General features: G+C 35.0%; 1 protein-coding gene and 1 long non-coding RNA gene across 2 annotated transcripts in view; one reads left to right on the top strand and one right to left on the bottom strand.

The window, feature by feature from the left end:
• LOC106875402 (uncharacterized) overlaps positions 1 to 21,540 on the top strand; it is a 306,368-nt gene that overhangs the window by 48,087 nt on the left and 236,741 nt on the right. The window lies entirely within an intron of this gene.
• LOC106875389 (uncharacterized) overlaps positions 1 to 21,540 on the bottom strand; it is a 44,474-nt gene that overhangs the window by 6,895 nt on the left and 16,039 nt on the right. The window contains exons 3-6 of the mRNA XM_089337748.1: positions 6,523 to 6,736; positions 2,978 to 3,159; positions 1,184 to 1,318; positions 496 to 581 (exon numbers count right to left, since the gene is read on the bottom strand). Of these exons, the coding sequence (XP_089193874.1) occupies positions 496 to 581; positions 1,184 to 1,318; positions 2,978 to 3,159; positions 6,523 to 6,736 (617 nt within the window). The remainder of the gene's footprint in view (positions 1 to 495; positions 582 to 1,183; positions 1,319 to 2,977; positions 3,160 to 6,522; positions 6,737 to 21,540) is intronic.

The raw sequence follows: 21,540 nt of genomic DNA, 5'->3' as shown, positions 1-21,540 counted from the left end.
TGAGAACAGGTAAAAGTTGGTGACAGGTAAGGCATCTGGCCATAGAAAATCTGCCTCGATAAAACTCTTCCATACAAGCATGGAAAAGTGGATGTTAAAATGATAGTTGTTAAATTAAATTGGAGCTATTGATTCACTGGAGTATGTTATTTCAAGAGAATTATTATAGAAATTGAATAATTTTATTAAAGTGTTGAATAGAAGAATATGAAAAATAGGAGTGTGTGTGAGTTTTTATGTGGTATTTCATGGTAGATGTTGATATGAGCCAGAAGTGGCTAAAATAAGAGTGATGATTGGACAAGATGTTAATGTTTTTTATCTCATGAAAAATATTTTGAAGCCTTTGTGAATAAGCCATAGATTCCATTCTTGTTAACTCTCACTGAAAATTCAGGGGAATAGGAATGTATAATAGAAAGGCGGACCTAGATTAATACAACTATTATTCTATCTGTACAGAGTCAATAAATGTTATATAAACAAGTAACATACCTCTGAACTGTAGCATGTAGTTCCTGGCAGTACTGGACCCATCACATATGAAGGGTTAATTACAGTAAGCTCTATTTTATCTTCATCTAAAATATACAAAAAAATGGACTTAATATTTGAGAAAGATGAAACTATTTCACTGAAATTCTACGAATACATGGACATGCATTGTTTAAAATAGTCAATATTTTGGCCCTTGTATCTACTCCACTTAGGGAAATATAACTAAATTTAAAACTGTAGCTTTCATAGCAAAATCCTATCTGCACAACAAAACCAATTTCTTAAAATATGATTGTAATACTTGAAATCACAGAAGCATTTATATGATAATTTGAAATGGGTATTGATTCTGGAGCTAAAATTATATTCATATTTTTACTATGATCTTAAAATAAAGAAAGAGACTGAGCATGCCAGACTAGTGTCTAATACAGAACAATTTACTTTAAAACACCACTTAAATAGTTCTAACTTTGCTATTTCCTACAAAGACATCATTAATCAGCCCCAAAACACCCAGTAGATTACTTTACACCTTTTCTTTTGCCATCAACAAAAACTCTTAGACCATTTCCACACCAATTCAAAAATATACCATTTACAATACTACACTACCAGCTGATAAAACACTCTCCCAATTGTTCTTAACCAACCCTCACAATAAAGACACCAGTGGCCTTCTCACCTGGCAGTTCCTTGATGTACTCCCAGCCAGCCTTTTCTGCAAGGGTCTTACATTTGCCATAAGGATCCAGCTTGCTAGGATCAGACCAAGCTTCTTCAGTGAAAGCTTTTGAATCTCCAGCAGCATCACCATGGCCTGCAATAAAAAAAATAACTGCCTTAGTAATACATTTCTACACAGAAAAAAACATGTCAGACAAAAATATAGAAGAATAAGTTGTGATGCTCATTAATAAAGAATTTGGGAAAGCCTTGTTAAAACGTAGATTCCCATAGTACTTTGATTTGACACTAGTTATAGTTAAGTTAAAATTCACCGACAGGAAAACAATACAATTGATTTTTAATGATGGTCAGGAAGTTAAAAAGGCCAAACAACTAAAACAATATCCTACAATACCTGTATCAACTAGAACCTCTGTGTTCATTCAATATGCTAGAAATAGTAGCCAAATCTTCCATAACTGCACTACCATTTTAAATAGGGAAAGGATATATTGGACAATATATTCTTGGGCATATCCCTAAAGACATGATTGGAATATCTCTGATCATAGGTTGCCTTGATCAAGGTTGAGCTTTGATTAAACAAGAACAAATCAATGGATAGGGCCTTAAGTAAGTATTGCAGCTATTGTTATTATAATATACTTGTAGTGAGGTAATAGATGTTATTTAGCTAGCTTTCTTCTTGCTCTGTTGTACTCCTTCAGTGTATATAATCTTGGATATCTTTCTGAAACAGGCATTAAGTCATTGTAGGAACAAGTCATGTAAGCTTTAAATGTTAAATTCATATTCCACAGAATGCTACATTGACACAAATGTTTCACTTAAAATTCTATGTGAATAGGTATTTCCTTCCCAAATGCAAGTGATGAAATCAAAAAAGTCATCAAGTGATTAAGAGAGAAAAAAAAGGATAGTTACAATAGTTACTTCCTTTTAACATTACCAAAATAGAAGTGCTTTGTAAGAGGAAACTCCAAGTTTTAAACACATCATATAAAGTTTTTAACCTTTCAGGAAACAACCACTTTAGAGCTTAGAGATGGTTAACAGATGCTCATGGAGTTGGCTAGAGTTTATTATTTCAATATGTGGAGTCAAAAACTGTATGGCTGTTTTTTTTGTCCATCCTTTTTTTACACCTCCTCAAAATAACTAGTCAGGAATTTTCAATAAGAAATATTTTAGGCTTGTAGCTTTGACACTATATCTCTTGACACAAATGGCCATTTCCTGGAATGTCATCACTCAACAAACCCGCTTTATGTCATCAGAGAAAATGACATGCAAATAGCAACTGTTGACATCATTAGCTAACGACCATGTAAAAATTTTGTTTTAATGTCTGGTATTATCTGGTTAGTTTAGCTTGGAATATGTGCCTCACACTGCTTATCTGTATGTATGCGTGTCATTTCAAGCAAATTTTCTGTCAGCTATGTTGTGGTTATTAACCTTGGTGATAAATATACATACATTAACAGCTAGCTGTAATTAATAAGAACACATTTAAGTAAAACAATGGTGCCATGTTAAAGTAAGAATATATGGTGGAAAACAAAGAATACAGTTTAGAAAATTAACAAGGTTTTTCATATTTTATTGCAAATTAGTCGGCCGATGTAGTGAGCTTAAAGCATTCAGCTGTAAAATATATTTGTTACCACAATAGTCAAAACATTTCACTGCTTGCAGATAAAGAAGCAGGATATATTTACCAGGCACCATTTTCTCAGACAAAATATCATACACATTTGTTCCAGAAGTTGATAGGAATCATACTTACATGTGATAGCAGCTGAAGAACTGGTCATGACAACCCTTTTGACTGTCTTGGCAGCCACACAGGCCTTCAGAACAGCTAATGTCTCATCGACAGCAGGTTGTACCAATTCATTATCATCTTTCGACTCTTTGTTGGGAAATGGACTGATGACATGAATAACATATTGACAACCTTTTACTGGTCTGAAAGAAAAAAAAAAATGGAAGCAACCATAATTAGAAAATCCATTGTTACAAGAAATGGATACAAAGTTTTAATTCCTACTAGATATATCCTATCTGTTGCTATCAAAAACAAAAGGAATAGCTGCACATGAAACAAAGCTAGTTTATTAGGACACACAGTCACCACAATAAGAGTGACTAGACCTTTTGCAAATGTAATGCTTATTTATTTACATCGTTTTGAAGTAATTATGCATTATCTTGTAGCTTTAAGACTTTGGTGGTGTTTGTTTTGTTTTAGAATGACATTGTGGTAGGTGGAAGAGGCTGAATCTACCCAGTTTGAATGTAAAACAGCTGGAATATTTGAGCTGGATATGGCAGGTTTAAAGGGTTAATTAGATACAAACACAAGATTCTTGATTAGAAATTTAACTAGTCATTCTTTGAAATTGAAAATTCGTGAGCCAGTGTATGAAGCACATCTGTGATCCAATGATGTCATTGATGCATACCAGTTTGGAGGCCAGCCAGCTGGTTAATATCAGTTTCAGACACTCAAGTCCAAATATTCAGCTATTATGAAAAACATTTAAAAGTTATTTTAGTAACATATTTAAATAACTTAGTCAAGAGGGGAACTTAGCATATATGTGATTTTGTTACCAAGTTCAGCACCTGCTCCACATTGAAGTAGATATCTAGATCTATAGTATAATATTAAACTTCATAAAAAAACAAAAACAAAAAAAATCCCTAATTATTTTTATAAACATCTGGTGTTAGGAAGAGCATCTACAACAGACAGTTGGACTCTAGACAGCTCCTTGCTAGCCAGCTCCACATCAAACTCTCCAACCCATGCCAGCATGGAGAGAAGACATTAAACAATGATGATGAGGAGAGTGACTGCTAGCCATAGTATACTCACTCCAACGAATTATCTAAATCCAGGTTTTTTTTTAAACATTATTCTGGCCATTTTTGTTTAATGTATTGTAAGTGAACTGTGGGACAAGAGCTAAGAAAGGAGTTAAAAATGAAACCTGATAGGGTCTGCAATTTCATTTTCTTTTTCATCCATAACCTCTTGCAATTTATTTTTAGGGGTAAACCCAAACTAGCCTTTCTACCTTTAGATATCTTAGAGCTGACAGTTCAATCAAAGATTTGCACTACCAATTCAAATAGTTATACTATTGTTTTGGAAGCTGCAGAACTCATCTCTGGTCGAAAGAGAAATCTTGAAATGTCCACTGAACAATTTATCTCCAATGCAATAGCAACTGGATTTAGAAGCTGAAACAGGCACCCTTCCCCTTGAAGCACACCAGCTCCTATATTTCATGCAAAATTTAAAAGCTGTTCAACTAAAATAGAAACCCAAGAAAAATCAGAGAAACATTTAAAAAATATTCCAAATAGATGTGCACAATAATATACATTTGCAAAACATTTCAACACTGATAGAAGTTCGTTTTCCATGCCACATAGGCAATATGGTTCAAGTTACTTGGGTCATTTACTCTGCAGAAGGTTTACATATTCAAATTCTGCCTCTAAGAAGTAACTTTAAAATTGATCTGACTGTGAAACATACAAGTAGTCAGTAGAGAAAGTAACAAAGCTTTCAATTAAAATGGATTGACAGAATCATTGAAGTACCTTGCAGTAGTTGCAGTTCTATGTTCTGAGTTCAAATACCATCGAAGCCAACCATGTTTTTTATTTTTCTTATTTGTTTACTTCCCACAAGGGGCTACACACAGAGGGGACAAACAAAGACAGACAAACAGATTAAGTCGATTATATCGACCCCAGTGCATAACTGGTACTTATTTAATCGACCCCGAAAGGATGAAAAGCAAAGTCGACCTTGGCAGAAGTTGAACTCAGAACATAATTGCAGACGAGATACCGCTAAGCATTTCGCCCGGCATGCCAACGTTTCTGCCAGCTCGCCGCCTTTTATCTTTCTGGGGTCAAAATACCAGAGCAATTTAATCAACTAACTTATATTACTTAACTTTCAGAGATGAAATTGTATACTTTGAATTTACATAGCTTTTTGACTGGTTTTTCCGAAATGAAAACTATTATTTTGAAGTAGATTCAGCTGTTCAGTACCAGCAGAGTTTTGGCTCAATAAATAGGAAAGAGAGCATCCAAATGCCTGCCCCAATTGGTATCAGAATTGCAATCACATCATAGAAATCTCAAAACGATGAGATAATGCATTATTAATTGAAAACTGTGTGATCAAACCTATTGATGGGGCAGGAAGGGTCACAGAAACCCTAGGCTTTGAAGTGAATTTTAAATGAGTTGAGACTGTGTAATGAAACCTCAGGTTGCATTTAAGAGCATATCTTAAAGAAAATGTTATTTAAAAAAAAATAAGGTAAACGTTTATTCCTTAAGTAGCAAGCCTGAAACTTTAGGTGATGAAAGTTGGTGTTGAGGATTTCATACGTTTTCAAAAGACATTTACACTCAATAGAATTGAGCTTTGTATATTGCAGATACTAATCTTATCTGATGAACTATCTGCCAGGGGTAGAAAATATGGATAGATGATATGAGCAATTAATTATTAACCCTTTAGTATTCGAATTACTAAATGTAATGCTTATTTAATCACACTGTTTTCAATTAATAATGCATTATCTCATAGCTTTGAGATTTTGATGATGTGACTGCTTATTTTTATTATAACATTGTAGGATAGGTGTGAGAGGCTGGATCTAGCTGGTTTGACCGTAGAACAGGTATAATATCAGGACCGGATATGGCAACTTTAAACGCTAAAGGGTTAAAAAATATTTTCACATCCATGTATCTCTATAGTAACTGTTGAAATGATATTCGAGTCAAAACATTAAGACCCTTCTCATGGTCTGTATCTTCAACAATCTGTACATCCTACTTAACGTGAATATACTATAAGAACATCACAATGCTGCAGTATTCGTCTTGAAGTACTTCTTACAGATGCTTTGTGATGACGAATACCGCAGTATTCAGCCTTCTTACAGTATATTTATGTTAAGTGGGATATACAGATTGATATTAGGTACTAATACTATAACTGTTGCTAATAGACACACGCTATATCTCCAGAGAGAAAACAGGGATAGATAGACAGACAGACAGATAATGAGAAGACATGGAGTAATATACAATTTCTATCTCTGGTACAAGACTACATTTTGAGGGAGGGGTAGAGGCGACTAGTTTTTCACTGGTTCATATCTTATCGATGACAAGTTCACCTTAGGGAGTTTGTAACTCAATGTATAAAAGGGACCGAGTAAATACTGCAAAGCATTTCGTCCGACGCTCTAATGATGTATTTCCTTAAGGGTTAGCAGGGATACTTACTCTTCCCATGCATCAGATTTACTGCTGTCCACCTCCACCAGCTCGAGCTTATTAGCAGCTTCTGGACATAAGTTTTGCAAAGCCTTCACCTTCTCCTCTTTCTTTTTCTCGTCGTCCACATTTGGCACCACTCCTCTCACTTTATAGCTGTTCTCCTGAAGTTGCTTGATGATATAAGGAGAAACAAACCCAGATGCACCAGTCACCAGAACCACTGAAAAATAAGGAAAAGATTGTAAGGTCAGAAATAGTTAAATTTACGTATAAAAAAAATTCATGGTAAAATATTAAGATACAGCGATAATTATGAATCCATCCTCCCCCAACAACCCTAGATCTTGCAAAAGAGCTAATACTTTGGTAATGTCAGCTTTTTCACAAGCCTAATTCTTGCAAGAAACTTAGTTCACTTCTCTTCCACAATTGCCGCAGAAGATTCAGGTCTCACCTTGCTTCTAGTACAGATCATCGTTATCTGAGCTTATTAAATTTGCTGTATCTTTGTACCTTATGTTTATATAGTATGTATGAATGAATTTGCTTACACGTGCGTATGCAAAATGAAAGATTTTGTATTTGTTGAAGTCATGAAATTTAAGAGCTGTTTACAGAAAGAAAAAAAATTCTGAAGGGATAGGTAAAAATATAGAAACTATTTCACACTTTCAAAAAAATCAGCTATTTGTCTAAATTAGGTAAAAAAAAAAATCCCCAAAACTTTAAGTGTAAGAAAAAGCACACCAAGAAAAAAATTCTCTTCCTTGGTCGGACGTGAATGGGATGGGAAATATAAGCCTCAGAAGAACTTTCATACACCGTTGACATTCTTCAAATGTTTTGTCACATCACCGAGTCTAATACTGTCTTCTATAATCATTCTTGCTTGCACCAGTTAGCAAAACCAAAAAATTTAATTGCTTATTTAAATACGGGGTCATGTGCAATTAGAGCAATGTGGCTTAAATTTGTGTGACTAGGTAGAACTATATTATATTTGTAAAAGTTGAAACCGAGGAGCCTGAGAGATATTTGACGAACAAGAAGAGAAGAGGGAAGCATTTAATTGGTTTCACTCATTGGGTTATAGTCATAACGGAACACTTCCTTCTAGCATAAAGCCAATTACTTCAAAATCCAGTAGTTATCTCCATCGATCACGGCACAAGTGAATTTGGACAAGATGTGAGCTCAACAGAAAGGCAAATTAACATACTAGAGTATTTTGTCCGATGCTCATAAACGCAGAAACAAAATATGCTTAGTGGGTGCAGACCCAGATCCAAAATTGTTTACGGACAAGGTCGACTTCATTCAATCTTAATATCAAAACATACACAAGTATAATAATAATCTCTTTTTACTATAGGTACAAAGCCTGAAATTTGAAGGAAGGGGACTAATCGACTACATCGACCTCAGTGATTCACTGGTACTTAATTTATCGACCCCAAAGGGACGAACGGTCGACCTTGGCAGAATTTGAACTCGGAACGTAAGGACGGACGAAATGCCACTAAGCATTTTGCCCAGCGTGCTAACGATTCTGTCTGTTCGCCGCCTCAGTAATAATATTTGCACATCAATCAAATCAGACAAATCCAATAGAAAGTGACGTTCAAATCGCTTTGGCGATGAAGTTTTCCAAGATGGGTGTTCATTGCCACAAAGAAAATTTTAAGGGAAACACTTGCACCCCTCTCTATTCCCGAGCCTATGTCACCCCATCGGTGTGTGTGTGTGTGTGTGTGTGTGTGTGTGTGTGTGTGTGTGTGTGTGTGTGTGTGTGTGTGTGTGTGTGTGTGTGTGTGTGTGTGTGTGTGTGTGTATGTGTGTGTGTATATATATATATATATATATATATATATATATATATATATATATATATATATATATATATATATATATATATATATATATATATATATATATATATATATAATTAATTCCATCCATAGTTCTTAAACTTAAAGGAGCTATTTTTGTGGAGCGACATTCATTTCTGTAGTTAAGAATCTGAAGCAATAACTATAATTCAGAACATGTCGACTAAATATTTGATTAAGTTTGCAAAAGCCAAATTGTATATTTAGGGAAAAACAACTAGTTTTAAATCTAATTGTATATTTCTTTTAACGAAAAGATTTTATCTACAAGATGTCAGATTGATCCGTTTTGTGTGTTTTTTTCCTTTTTATAATTGGTCAGTAATTTGCATATCTTTCATAAGTGGGAGAGGAGAATCCAGCAAACTAACTATAAAAGATTCGATTTAAAGTAGCGAAATCCTATATGTATGCCGTTACTAGCGACTTTCCACATGGAAGAATATCTCATTAGCCGTCTGACGAAACGTTCAGTCAAATATAATAGGCATATATTGAAACTACTTCTCCCGTTTGCTAATACCAACGCGCGGGCATGTGTGTAAAAATAATTTTGGGATTCAATTGTATATCACCTATGCACTTATGTATACATACATACACAAACACATCTGATAAATTAAAAGCTAATATTTTAAAGCAAGCCTAAGAATAACAAAACAGTTACTGGAAGAGGAGACAAGTAAAATTTGTTATAAAATTTTATAAATTTCATTAGTTTCAGCATCGAGCCTCACTATTAGTAAATGTTTTTTAAATTCTCGAATCTGCTTTAAAATAATGACCGTAATTTATCAGTAACACACACACACGAGCGTAAACACATTTTTAGGGACCTTAAGGATAGAAATAAAGATATCCCTTTTTTTTCATCACACGCGGCCGCTATCTTTATACACACATGCAAACTATCGCAGTCAGTTTCCCTTCTAGCTTTTCATTATTTCTACCAAGAGCAGTGCGGCAAGACGTGTCTATTATACATCTATTTATCTCTATCGTACAGACAGCAAATGTTGACTAAGTTCGTGGTGGTCGTCTTGTCGATTTGTTTATAGACAGACGAGGTAGTAAAACCTTTTACAAACAGGAAGTAGATGAGGGGAACGCAGTGAAACACAGAGCGAAATGGGGATTGAGAAGGTGAAGGGCCGGGAGAGATGGGAGGAAGAGCTGACAGTGTGAGCTAACCAATCATTACCCTGAGTTTGGAGTTTGTGTGTACGTCCAACCCATGCCAGTATGGAAAGTGGACGCTAAAATATATTATTACATTCGGTTCTTAATTGTAACTTGCAAATATTAAAAACTGAATGTCACGAATAAGGTAACAGATTGAGCATTTTTATATAAATTTTAACGAAAATTTTGATTTTACAAAAACAAATCAAGAAAAATCACATGTTTGTGTAGCTGAAACCAAGTAAGCGCGTGTATGTGTTTCTCTATGAATTGAATCAAATCAATTTGTGCCGATTTTTTTTTTCTTTTTTTTTTTTTCTTTGGAAAGAAATTGGAAAACAAATGAGCTAGCACAACAAAGCTGTTTAACACGAACCAAGCTACTACTGATTTGCATGGCATATCATTTGAGGAGGCAGAGGGGCTGTATCAAAACAATTATTTTTCGGATGAGGGATAGGCTGGTGCCTTTTATATAGTAATGTCATCAACGCAGTGTCCCAATATATTAGTCAGTGATGGGTTTGTTTCTCTTGTATATGCGTCTAATTGGTGTTAATGTTTAATATCACAGATTGTGTTCAATGACTTTTTTAGAGAAAATTCGGTATAATGCTATCAGACATTTTTTAATAAAAAAAAAAAAATGTCGCAGTTCATATATATATGAACTGTTATTATAGACATTATATGAATTAAGGAAGCTTTTGTGTTGTATTTTGTCATTTAACAGTACAAGCTTAACAGTTGGGGATGCAGAACAGGAGAGACAGAATCAAAACTGGGAGTGGTTGATGTCATTGTTTGACGAGCGTACATCTTCCCGACCCATCACACACAGTGCTATGACTACTGACACTTCATAACCCCTTTATACAGACACACAATCTCTAAATGATTCAGATTGCTTCTGGCACCCACACAAAGTCTTTGTTCTGGACTGCTCCAGGCAACCAGTCCTATACACTTCCCCTTTCCACTTTTAACCTAGTTCTATATCTATTGTTCCCCCGCTATCATTACCTCTACAGTCCACTTGAGGACCTTCAGGATTCAATTTTTCCCCCTTTAAAAAAAAAACGAAAAAGGTAAAATAAAGATGTTTATTTTGTTATTTAATGACGGTTGCTATGACAATAAGGGATTAGTAAATCAGAAACGACAGTGCAAGAGAACCTAGTAGCTATGTACGGCGGTTTATTTTACTGAATTGATTTTAAAATAAGCTAAATTCCATTAAAAATTAGAATTACAGGAGGGGGGATCATTAGCATAACAAATTGAGAATAATCGATTCCTTTAAGAATAAAAAAAAAATGGAGATTGTGATTAATTTAGAGAAAGGGAAAGGAAATGTCGACAATATAAAGTTGATATTCTACTAAACACGTTTTTATTTTCTTTTCACCTGCCATTGCCAACGCCAGCTGCTATATTTTCTGACGAGGAGAGCTTGATCTTACATCTTACCAAAGACCAATTAGAACCAGATTTTCAATATTTAAAAACTCATACACTAACGATTTTTGTCGACGTAGAACATTAGCTTCTAAATTCTAATTATATTTCCTCAATATTTAAAAATAATTTCTTGTATTAGATATAATATATATTTGAAATATAGTGTGTGTGTATGTGTATATATATATATATATATATATATATATATATATATATAAACAATTTACAGAAGAAAAAAAAACGAAGACAGGCGACGGACCAACAGGTATATTAATTTAATGTTCGGGAAGAATGAAAAAGTCTGACGTTTCGAGCCTACGCTCGACGACAGAAAGGATTGAGAAGAAACGAAAATGGAGAGAACGAAAAAAAGCGTTGGGATTATCGATTCAATTCGATGACATGCATGCACACACATCTACCCCAGCAACCATACATGGATAAGAAGATGTAAGTTGCTGTACATCTGCACTGTGGTGGTAAGTTCCAAGGAAAGCCAATAAGTTCCATTCCGTAATTGAGCAATCTCTCGTAACAGGCTCTTTCGTATTTCCGAGGACTGTCATCGCTGCTCATTCACTTCAATTTCACATTCCTTGTAATATGGCAACAAGCTAAGCTGAAAACAATCTTAAGCCATGCGACAGATTGAGTTATACTATGTTGACCTCGGTGGGGATTGAACACATATTGTTAATGAATGAACAAAAAACCACGAAGCAGTGTTGACGACTTATATGGAGTAACATTACAGTAAGGAGTGAAACGTGCAATTATGCTATTATTATATGTCGGTCTGAGACCAAAGAGAATTCTACAACTGGGAGTGGCAGGTCAGATTGTGTTAGCTGTTTAGGCTGTGGTTGGAGAAGGAGGCGGGGAGTCTGATAAGAGATTAAACCGAATGAGTTTAGCGGGAGTTTTGCTAAGTTTACAGTGTTGCTGTAAAAAATCAAGTGGCGCTTTAAGGATGACATTTGTACCAGTCTACATATGTTATTCTTTTACTTGCCATTGGACTGTGGTCAAACAGGGGGACAACCTTGAAGAGTTTAGCCGAACAAAACTCCATTGCTTATTTTAAACCTTGCCTAATCTATCGAACTTTTTGTCGAACTGCTACGTTAACGGGGACGTGAACCAACAATAACCAAGAAGTGGAGGCAAAGAAACGCACACACAGACATTAGATATTCCCTTACAAAGCGTTAGTCGGTCCGGAGCAACAATTCGACTTAAGACCGCACAATACGTGTCTGAAGAGAGCTTAACCATAGGTCCATGCCTCTACACACAAAGCAGCGCTCCGCAACTGGTTTGCCGCAGTGAAACCTGAATGTCAGCTTTTTCTCAATACTTTTAGTTATTTTTTTTTAGTTCAAGTGTGCCGCCGAATTTTGAAAAGAATATAAATGCATCCCAAGTGAAAAAGGTTGCGGAGCACCGATATAAAGGGATTTATTCTACAGTACCAATAGTTGGTTGGCTCCTGGGAAGCTATGTTAAAAACAGTCAACCTCTCAACGTATATGACACACCAATTTCTATGCCATCCAAGATGCAAGCCGTCCTTTTTGAACGTAGGAAGAATAAACCGTTTAAATTTAATATAGTGGATTAAGCATTTAGAATAATTGAATTCAGTATCGCAGAAGAATTTAAATTTTTAGCAGATGTTTGAAAGGAATGTAATTGAAATCTGCAAGGAGCTATCCACCCCCACCATCACCGGTAGAATGGATCAAATATCAAATCCCAACTTGCAGCCAAACGTTAAAATGGTTAATAGATATCTTCGCTAAAATAGTTTTTCTTTTTTCCTTTTGCATTTAAAACTTATCTATGGAATACAGTATTTTAACATTGACAAAGCTAGAGTTAATTAACTAGCGGTTAGGCCGTTATTTTATTCAATTGGTACGACACACAAAAAAAAACTGAAGTAAATTTGAATACCAAGATAATGCTTCGAAGCGGACGATTTGATACTCGGATCTTACTTTTTTTGCTTTGTCGCCTGAACGAACAAACAAAGAACGATAAACCAAGCAGCACTGGAGTGAATCATCCGCCTCGAATGAATATACAACACTATTGAACATGTTTTCTCATCTTTGTAGGTCCACACATTTACTACGTTATATACTTGTAAGGTTTTGAGTATAGATATATGGATTATATATTGTTTGCTAATGAAGGTTAATATAATTGTTTTTATATTTGAATTTTATTTTAAAAATAACTTTTGATTAAACGCACGTTTATTTTATTGGAATAAGACCATGCTAGAGCACCACCTTCGCGGGCTTAATCCATCATATCGATTCTGTACCCACTGGGTGTTTTATCGAACTATTTCTCTGGAAGCACGTATCTGTGTTTCTGCAGACCAAATTCCATTTGCAAGACATTGGTTAACTGGAGACGACAGTAAAAGACATCCAATGTACCTCGTGGTAATTCTATCTCGAAACCATGTAGTTGGGATACAAATCTTCCAACTACAAAACTCGTGTTTGTACTTTGTATGTTCAAAAAGTCGAATTAGTGTTTTCAACGTTTCAAGATAAGCTGTCCATTTTTCTAATTCTGACAAGTATATCACGGTGAATATCGAATGCAGTCAGAACTCCAAAAAAATGCTTAGAAAGCACTTATTGACATTGAAAAGGCAAGAGTAAGAGTAATCAAAAGGTTTAACCATGCCCCTCAGCCAATGTTTAATGAATAAACTACGAAAACTTTAAAATCATAAGAGCAACAAGCCCAATATTACAAAATGAGAAAAAATATCACGACAGTCCAAGTGTACAGGAAATAATTTTAGCTCCAAAACATCAGCAAAAATAAACGAAATGAAACGGCCTGTAAGATACGATACTGGTGGTGGCAGAATATCTTGTTTTACTCATTTAGAAATTGTATCAAGATTTCAGTTAGAGTTTCCTTGTTTTGAGGTTAAAGTTATTTCTTTAATTTCAAAATGAATACAAAATAGTTGAATGTATTAAGTGATAATTATAGAGAAGTTCAAAATCTCATATGCCAACGTAAAGCTTGGAAAGTCGGCGCCAACCAAATTACTGGTAGTAAGGAGACGGTTCGATGCTTAACATCACTTGCACTTCACCGTATTCATAAAAAAAAACAAAAACAAAAAAACGGGTGGTAAATGAATTCAACTATAAATAGTTTTGTAAACATTTACCGTTCGTTTAAAACTAGTAGACTAGCGTTTTATCCATGGGAAAATCTAAACAGCCGAACCTATTTGCAGCCAAGATATATTCTCTAACTTAAGGCTGCACCAATAGTAATGGAAAGGGGAGAGAAAGAGAGGAGGCAAAGAATAAAGTCAATAAAACGTAGGGACTTCTCTGCTGTTGGAAATTGCTCTTATGCTCGAGTTCTGATTTGAAGGTTTGATTAATCCATGGAAAATTACTTCTAATCCCAGTTTTAAGCTTTGAAAAACGGGAAGTAATTTAAGGAAGTATCTTTGTATCAAAGCTCAATACTAATCGAACCGAGCAGATCTACGGTAAAAACAACAACAAAAAAGAAAGTCCATTTGTGTCTTTTTGTTTGTTAAGGATATACAAATATCCCCAGGGATAACTTTTACTGGTTTCAGACTGCGGCCATGCTGGGGCACCGTCTTGAAGGATTTAGCCGAACAATCGACCCCAGTATTATTTTTTAATGTCGTATACTTATTCTATCAGTGTCATTTACCGAACTGTTAAGTTTCGGTGGTGGAGCGCAAACAAACACCGGTTGTGAAGTGGTGGCTAACAACAACACACGTGGTATTGGTCGGTCAGGGGCTGTAGTAGAAGGCACCCAAAGTGCCGCGCAATGAGACTGAACTCGAAACCACGTGTTGCAAAGCGAGCATCTTAACCACATGTCTATGCCTGTCCCAAACAAATCAAGAGTGGCTAGAGGGAGATTCGACTTATAGTTTGTCGAACGACTTAATAAAGACTTCCTTGTTGGCTCAAAATATGAACCGTTATTGATTTAGATCAACGATCAAATTAATTCAAGCCATGGCCATCTCTTTTCTAGGAACTACATTTAATGTATTCCTTCCCAAGGCAGTAGAGCTTTCACTTTAATTTTCATTACTATTTCTTGCTGGTAGAACGACCACGCAAAAGATACTTAGTTGTCCTATGATTGGTGTTTATAATTCCAAGTCTACTGATTGATTAAATCTATGATGAAAGATATTCCTGCAATGGTAATTGTGTACAATATGTCCTTTTAAGACAGTAAGACAGGATTTGAGAGAGATTTAGCTGTTATTTCTACCAGGCCTAGCTACGAATAGAGGTTCTCTTGGGGATCGTGCCCCCTTATGTTCTAGAGTGGAAGAACAACGTCACTGCCACTTCATGGTTGAGCGATTGAACAGTAGGAAACCGGACAGACGTCCAGCTGCAAAAACACTTGTTCCAATAATTCGAATAGTAGTTACCGACATTCTCAAAGAGCCACTCTACACATGCTAGTAAGGGGTGTAAGAAAACATGTAAAAATATTTTTTTTTTATAATCTAAAGTATCATATTCCGACGGCAATAGAAATTACTCGAAATAGGTCATCGTCAAAGCTGACGAAGTAAACTTTTACACAAATGTCTCTTTTTCCCGCCAATCGCAATCTTGATGCATTTCAGCGTGTGACTTTGAAACTAAGAGGAGAAAGAAATAGAAGATTAAACCTTTCTGTGAATGGAGATGAAAACTCCAATGTTTTAAAATCGAAGATAATTTATATTGAGCTTTGCTGTAAATTAACTGCCAGACAGATGAGAAAACATGTTAATTAATGAAACAACTCTTTCGGAAGGAAATATTCTGACTAATGATTCATGATAAATTTTCGGCTAAAGACAAGATGAAAAGAATTCTTAATTATTAAGGATGTAATTTTAATTATGAATTTATTGGCTTAATACAAATATACTGGCGCTCCTTTTACTATCGAATTTGTCTAAATCTAAGCAATCTGCTGCTCAAGGAACGAAATCCATTTCTAAAATTATGAAAAGATATCTTAAAGCCATTTTAAAGTATGTGTTATTGTTAATTTTAATGACACATATGCAAAAATAATGCTTGTTGAGCACTCATACTTTGTACCTTACATCCGCGTAAAAGTTTGCCATTATTACAAACAATAAAAACATTCCTGAAACTAATCCAAACTTCAGAAAACGAATCACCCCTACCACCACTTGCTTGAATGACTAAGATCGTAAGCAGATATCACTATAAAGCACAATTTAAGAATATCAGCGATAGAAGAGAGTATTGCATTATTTGCTCAAGTGTTTTGCCAGAAGATAGTCGCCGTCAGCATTTGTTTACATGTCAAAAGGAACCTTCGATTCTTGGAGTTATTAGAAGGAATCAAATCCATTCTGAAATCATCTACATTACAGATTGGTAAAACGCTTATTAAAACTTTATGGAAATCAATGTAAAAGGCAATGAGAACCTACATTTAATTAATAACCCTTAAGTTTTATTGTCTTTGGATTTTAATAAATCTAAACAATTTCTTGCAAGATTCTTGATAAGAAGCCTTGCTGAAAAGGTATTTTGGGAAGAAGGTCATTCTGACAAAAAGTAGTCATTCTAAATGTCTTTGGGTTTTAGTAAATTTAATTGATAATTTAAGATTTTTGATAAGAAACCGTGTTGAACGATATTTTTGAGAAGGTCATTCTGACAAAACCGCACCGTCAAAGTCTTTCACCACCTAGTAGCCTTCACGAAGAGAAATTTACAGTGATAATATGAAGGAGACTTTATAAGAATCGAATATACTGACTTATTAGATACATCATGATATCAATAATTTGTATGAAAAGCATTTAGGCATAAACATCTGCAATGTGAGAACCTGGGCGGTTATTCAACCAACATATTGATCTAATCTCAAGTATTTATTCAATCAATAAATCCTTTGTTGGGAATATACCATTAACCATATCGTTTTAATGGTTATTTATATATTTTAATGAATAGTAGCTTGTTATATAGATTTGCACATATATTCATTCACAACAGCTGAATCTTGTTCAAAAGCCTCTCTAGTTAAATAAAAAATACTGCTTATTTCCTGCTATGGCGGTAAAAAAAACTGTCAGAGAGATTGCAATTTGTGGAATGTGATCTAGAACCTTGACATTTGGGGTCAACTGCTTAAACATTTGACTGCATTTATGAAATTTGGACATTTTCATACTGTCGGAGCTAATGTTTCAACGACTACTTCGCCCCGACTACTTGATAGAGTACTGTATGAACTTTAATTGACTCAGCCGTTATGCCTTTCCCATGGACAGACTCATTGCTGTTGCAAAACGTTTGGTTCAACCTTTTAACCACACACAAATTCCTGAATTATAAGTTCAGCATTTTTGTTTTTATACAGTTTATTTCTTTTACAAAAAAATACTTTTGAATCAACATAAGGCTGCTAAAGATATTCGTTAAATGAGGCATCATACCTTAGCAGTTAATCTACTATCTGTTGTTGTTCATTCGACGATTATATTGAAACATTCCGAAACTGTATTATAAACTTACATAATCTCAAACCCAATTAGTGATTATTTGTTCAAGACGCTGTGATATGAGGGCGGTTTGGCAGTTATTTCCAGCAGGTCGAGTTACGAAATAGGTCCTGTGGCTGGATAATGTTGGGGGCTAATCAATGATTTAACCAACCAATTTGCATTATAGCTGGAATTTCAATATTTAAAGCTGATCAATGATTTTCAGATAACCTTTTGAAATTGGAAAGAGACGTTGGCCTTTAACCAGTAAATAGACTATTTTAGCTGTTGAAACTTTATTAGTCATAAAATCACGAAGCTGCTATTGTTATGCTTTTCCAGTCAGCACAAGAAAACATCTACCAATCCTGCATTGGCAAAATGTGCTAAAGCCCAATGTTGACTGACTCATTTCTTTATGTCATGACCTAAGCCACCAAGTGAACAATAAAATCCAACAAGTTCGCTATTGTATATTAAATTTAGTTTGGTTGAGCCGGTTCACTGAAGCTTTAAACTTGTCTCGTTAAAATTTAATCATCGCATTTGTAATCCGAAATACTTCTATACCACAATTGCAAATTAAAAAAGTACGTAATGATTTATTAGAACCATAATGCAAGCGATTGAAATTCGTCCCAGCTTTAAATTCTATAGATTCGTTGTAGTCTGTTAGTGAGTGATTATATAATCAATACACACACACAGAGGATTCAACCATTGGATTGCAGCTGTCCTAGGATACCAATTCGAAGGGTTTAGCCGATCAAATAGATACCCCTACTTTTAAGTGTAGTACTTATTCTTTTAGTTTCCTTCTGCCGATCTTTGTAGTTACGGGGGATATAAACAAACCAACAATGGCTCGCAAGCGGTGAGCCATGAACAAACACACGCGCCCGCGCACACAATGGGGTTTCTGTGAATTTTCAATCAAGCTCGGTCGGAGTTGAAGCACAACGCAGTGGAACTGAACCAAAAACTACGCAGTTGCAAAGCGAACTTCTCAACCATACAATCATGTCTTTTAGCTTTTGAGAGTTTATATATCAGCAGGATTGAACTTATTCTAGATCTTAAGAATTATCACCGAAAAGCTATCACAGAAAAGTTAAAGCATTCAGATATTCAAATGAAACAAAAACCGTTAGGATAACTTCTGTCGATATTACTCAGAATCTTAGAGTTTGCCTTCAGTATGATTCACTATTAGAATCAGTCTAAGGAAAACTCTTCACTCTCCACTTACAAAATTCCTTTTCACAAGTAGCTGTTTAAAAAAAAGTTTAGAAACCCAGACTTGAATTTTATCTTCCCCTATCGTACAAGATGTTGCCAAATACATAGAGACCCTTATGGCGGGCACTGATACATAAAAACTTCACGTCTCTGATGTTTGATATATATATATATATATATATATATATATATAAACCTATCAACTTTGTTTATCGTAATATTCTTCTGCAGTAACATGTTTGAAAACGAAACCTCACTTTCATTTTGCAAGTCACTGAACATTTAGAAAGGAGAATCTCCAGGCTACAATATATCCCCGAATATTTCATGCCGATGAAGGAGCTACACGTCTTTTCGCTTTCACGCATTGGAAGCTTTTTGTTTTTGAAAATTTCTATGGCTGTGTGGTAAGAAGTTTGGTTCTCGACCACGTGGTTCCGGGTTCAGTCCCACTGCGTTGCACCTTAATCCTCGTGAGTGGATTTGGTAGACGGAAACTGAAAGAAGCCTGTCGTGTGTGTGTGTGTATATATATATATATATATACATATATATATATATATATATATATACATGTGTATTTGTCCTCATCGCTTGACAACCAATGTTGATGTTTACGTCCTCGTAACCTAGCGGTTCGCCAAAAGAGACCGATAGAATAAGTACTAGGCTTACAAAGAATAAGTCCAAGGTTCGATTTGTTCGACTAAAGGCGGTGCTCCAGCATGGCCACAGTCAAATGACTGAAACAAGTATTTTTTTTGAAAATGTCTAAGTAGTTTTATGTTAATTACTAAACGATACTGAAGAATAGACGGTCGTTGAAAAGATGGGAGGTGCAAATGAATCACAGGCAGCAGCATGGTTGATCCCAATAACTGCATGAAACAACTGTGCGCAGAACACCTACTTCGCAACCTAATGCATACAGGTGGTCTTTGAACGATCGTTTCAGAAAATGTAGTGCAGCGCTAAATTTCAGATTTCAGAAGTTCATTTGTTTCATTTCATTTTCACAATTTGTTTAGTTTTCTTTCATGAAATGTTTGTCACAATTTCATTATTACTTTCTCACAAAATAATGAATTATTAAAGATACGAGTAAAAAAACTGCGAGACAAACGGGTCTTCTAAAGTAAAGACAAATGGCGAGTAAACCCGGCAGTTACGACTTCTGGTGAGCCGGAAATGAACGCATCGGATTGACTGAAATTCCTAAAAATTTTCAATTCATAAAGTTCAACTTCTGTCCCCAAATGATTATAATTTTCATAATTAGCGTTAAAGATTACATTTATGCTGAGTTTCAAAATAATCGGATAGGCTATGGGAAACTGAAAAGATCCGGAGTCCCTACGAGGTAGCTCGTACTGCTAGAAATTTGTCGTATACCAGACCAGACGCCACTGCCTTAAAGAAGGAACTGAATGGATAGCATACTAGATTCCATTGTCTAGGGTTTGGGGGAGGGACAGATGATCACATCTAGAATTCCTTTGGTTATAGGAACTGCTCAATCACGTCAGATATGAAGTCAATTTATAAACCCATGTTAGCATGAAAAAAAAACAAAAAAACTAAAACTCATTTTGTCAGTGCCATAAATTCAGAAAACCAGACGAAAACCGATATCCCTTTCTTTTTAAATAATTCTTCGAAAAAGTAGAATTTGACTTCTAAAAGGTCAAATCGTCAATTCTAACCAAAGTTCCTTCTTTGAAACTGAAAATAAAATGGTTCCACTAAATGTAGATGTATTATATTAGAAGGCAGGAAAAAGACTGTCAAATTCCCGTAGAAAAATAGAAAAAAACCCCCTCAGTTTCGAGAAGACCGAAATTCTATTTTTTCTTTTCCAATTTGGTTAACAGTAAAAGACACTAATGGATTTTAGATAGAAATCTAGTAGGGCTGTGGTCTATCATCGTTTGGCATTCATAGTTCCTTAAGCGAAATTAACAGGACTACTGAATATAGTTATAGGAGAGGTTTTAAAGGGACTGAAAAATGGAAAGGACAGTGGGTGAAAGACAATGGCAATGAAACCAGAACAAGTTTTAGGGAAAGAAAAAAAATTAACAACCCCTCCAGCATAAGACAAAACAAAAAAAAAAAAAAAAAACCAGGCTAGAAAGAGCATTTACCGCCCTCTTTCCAAATTCCAGTCTCAAATGTGTAAAAATAAAAAATAAAATGAATAAAGCAATGTATTTTCCCCTTTATCCCCCACCTTTAGATGAAGCAGCTCTGATAAATAAGCAATTATTTACACTGATTGCTTATAATTGATGCAATTACCACTAAAAGCTTGACATTTCCTGTGAGGCCCATTCCAGTGGACTTAAAGCTATACCCTAGTTTCTAAGAGGTAAAACTTTTTTTTTTTACAGATCTTTATAACAGACTCCCAGTTTTTTATCACAACTTCACTCCTACACATCTGAAGAGGCTAAAATATAGTTGTATGCGTCTAGAAACGAGAATAAGTGATCTCTGTCATAAAAAAAAAACATATGGAAGAAGGTTGTATGGTATGTAGGTTGGATAGGTTATTAATTTTGTAAATTAAGCAACAACAAATTGGGTCTTATTAAGAATTTTACCTCTTGCTCTCGGTCTCATCTTTAGTGTTTATAATTTCTGGCTAAAGGCAGGGAAACAAAATCTGGTTCGTGACTT

Source organism: Octopus bimaculoides, chromosome 19 (assembly GCF_046866305.1).
Source record: "Octopus bimaculoides isolate indiv1 chromosome 19, ASM4686630v1, whole genome shotgun sequence".
NCBI lineage: Eukaryota > Metazoa > Mollusca > Cephalopoda > Octopoda > Octopodidae > Octopus > Octopus bimaculoides.
Note: the sequence above shows the minus strand (reverse complement) of the source record. Positions and strands in the feature narration are given on the sequence as shown.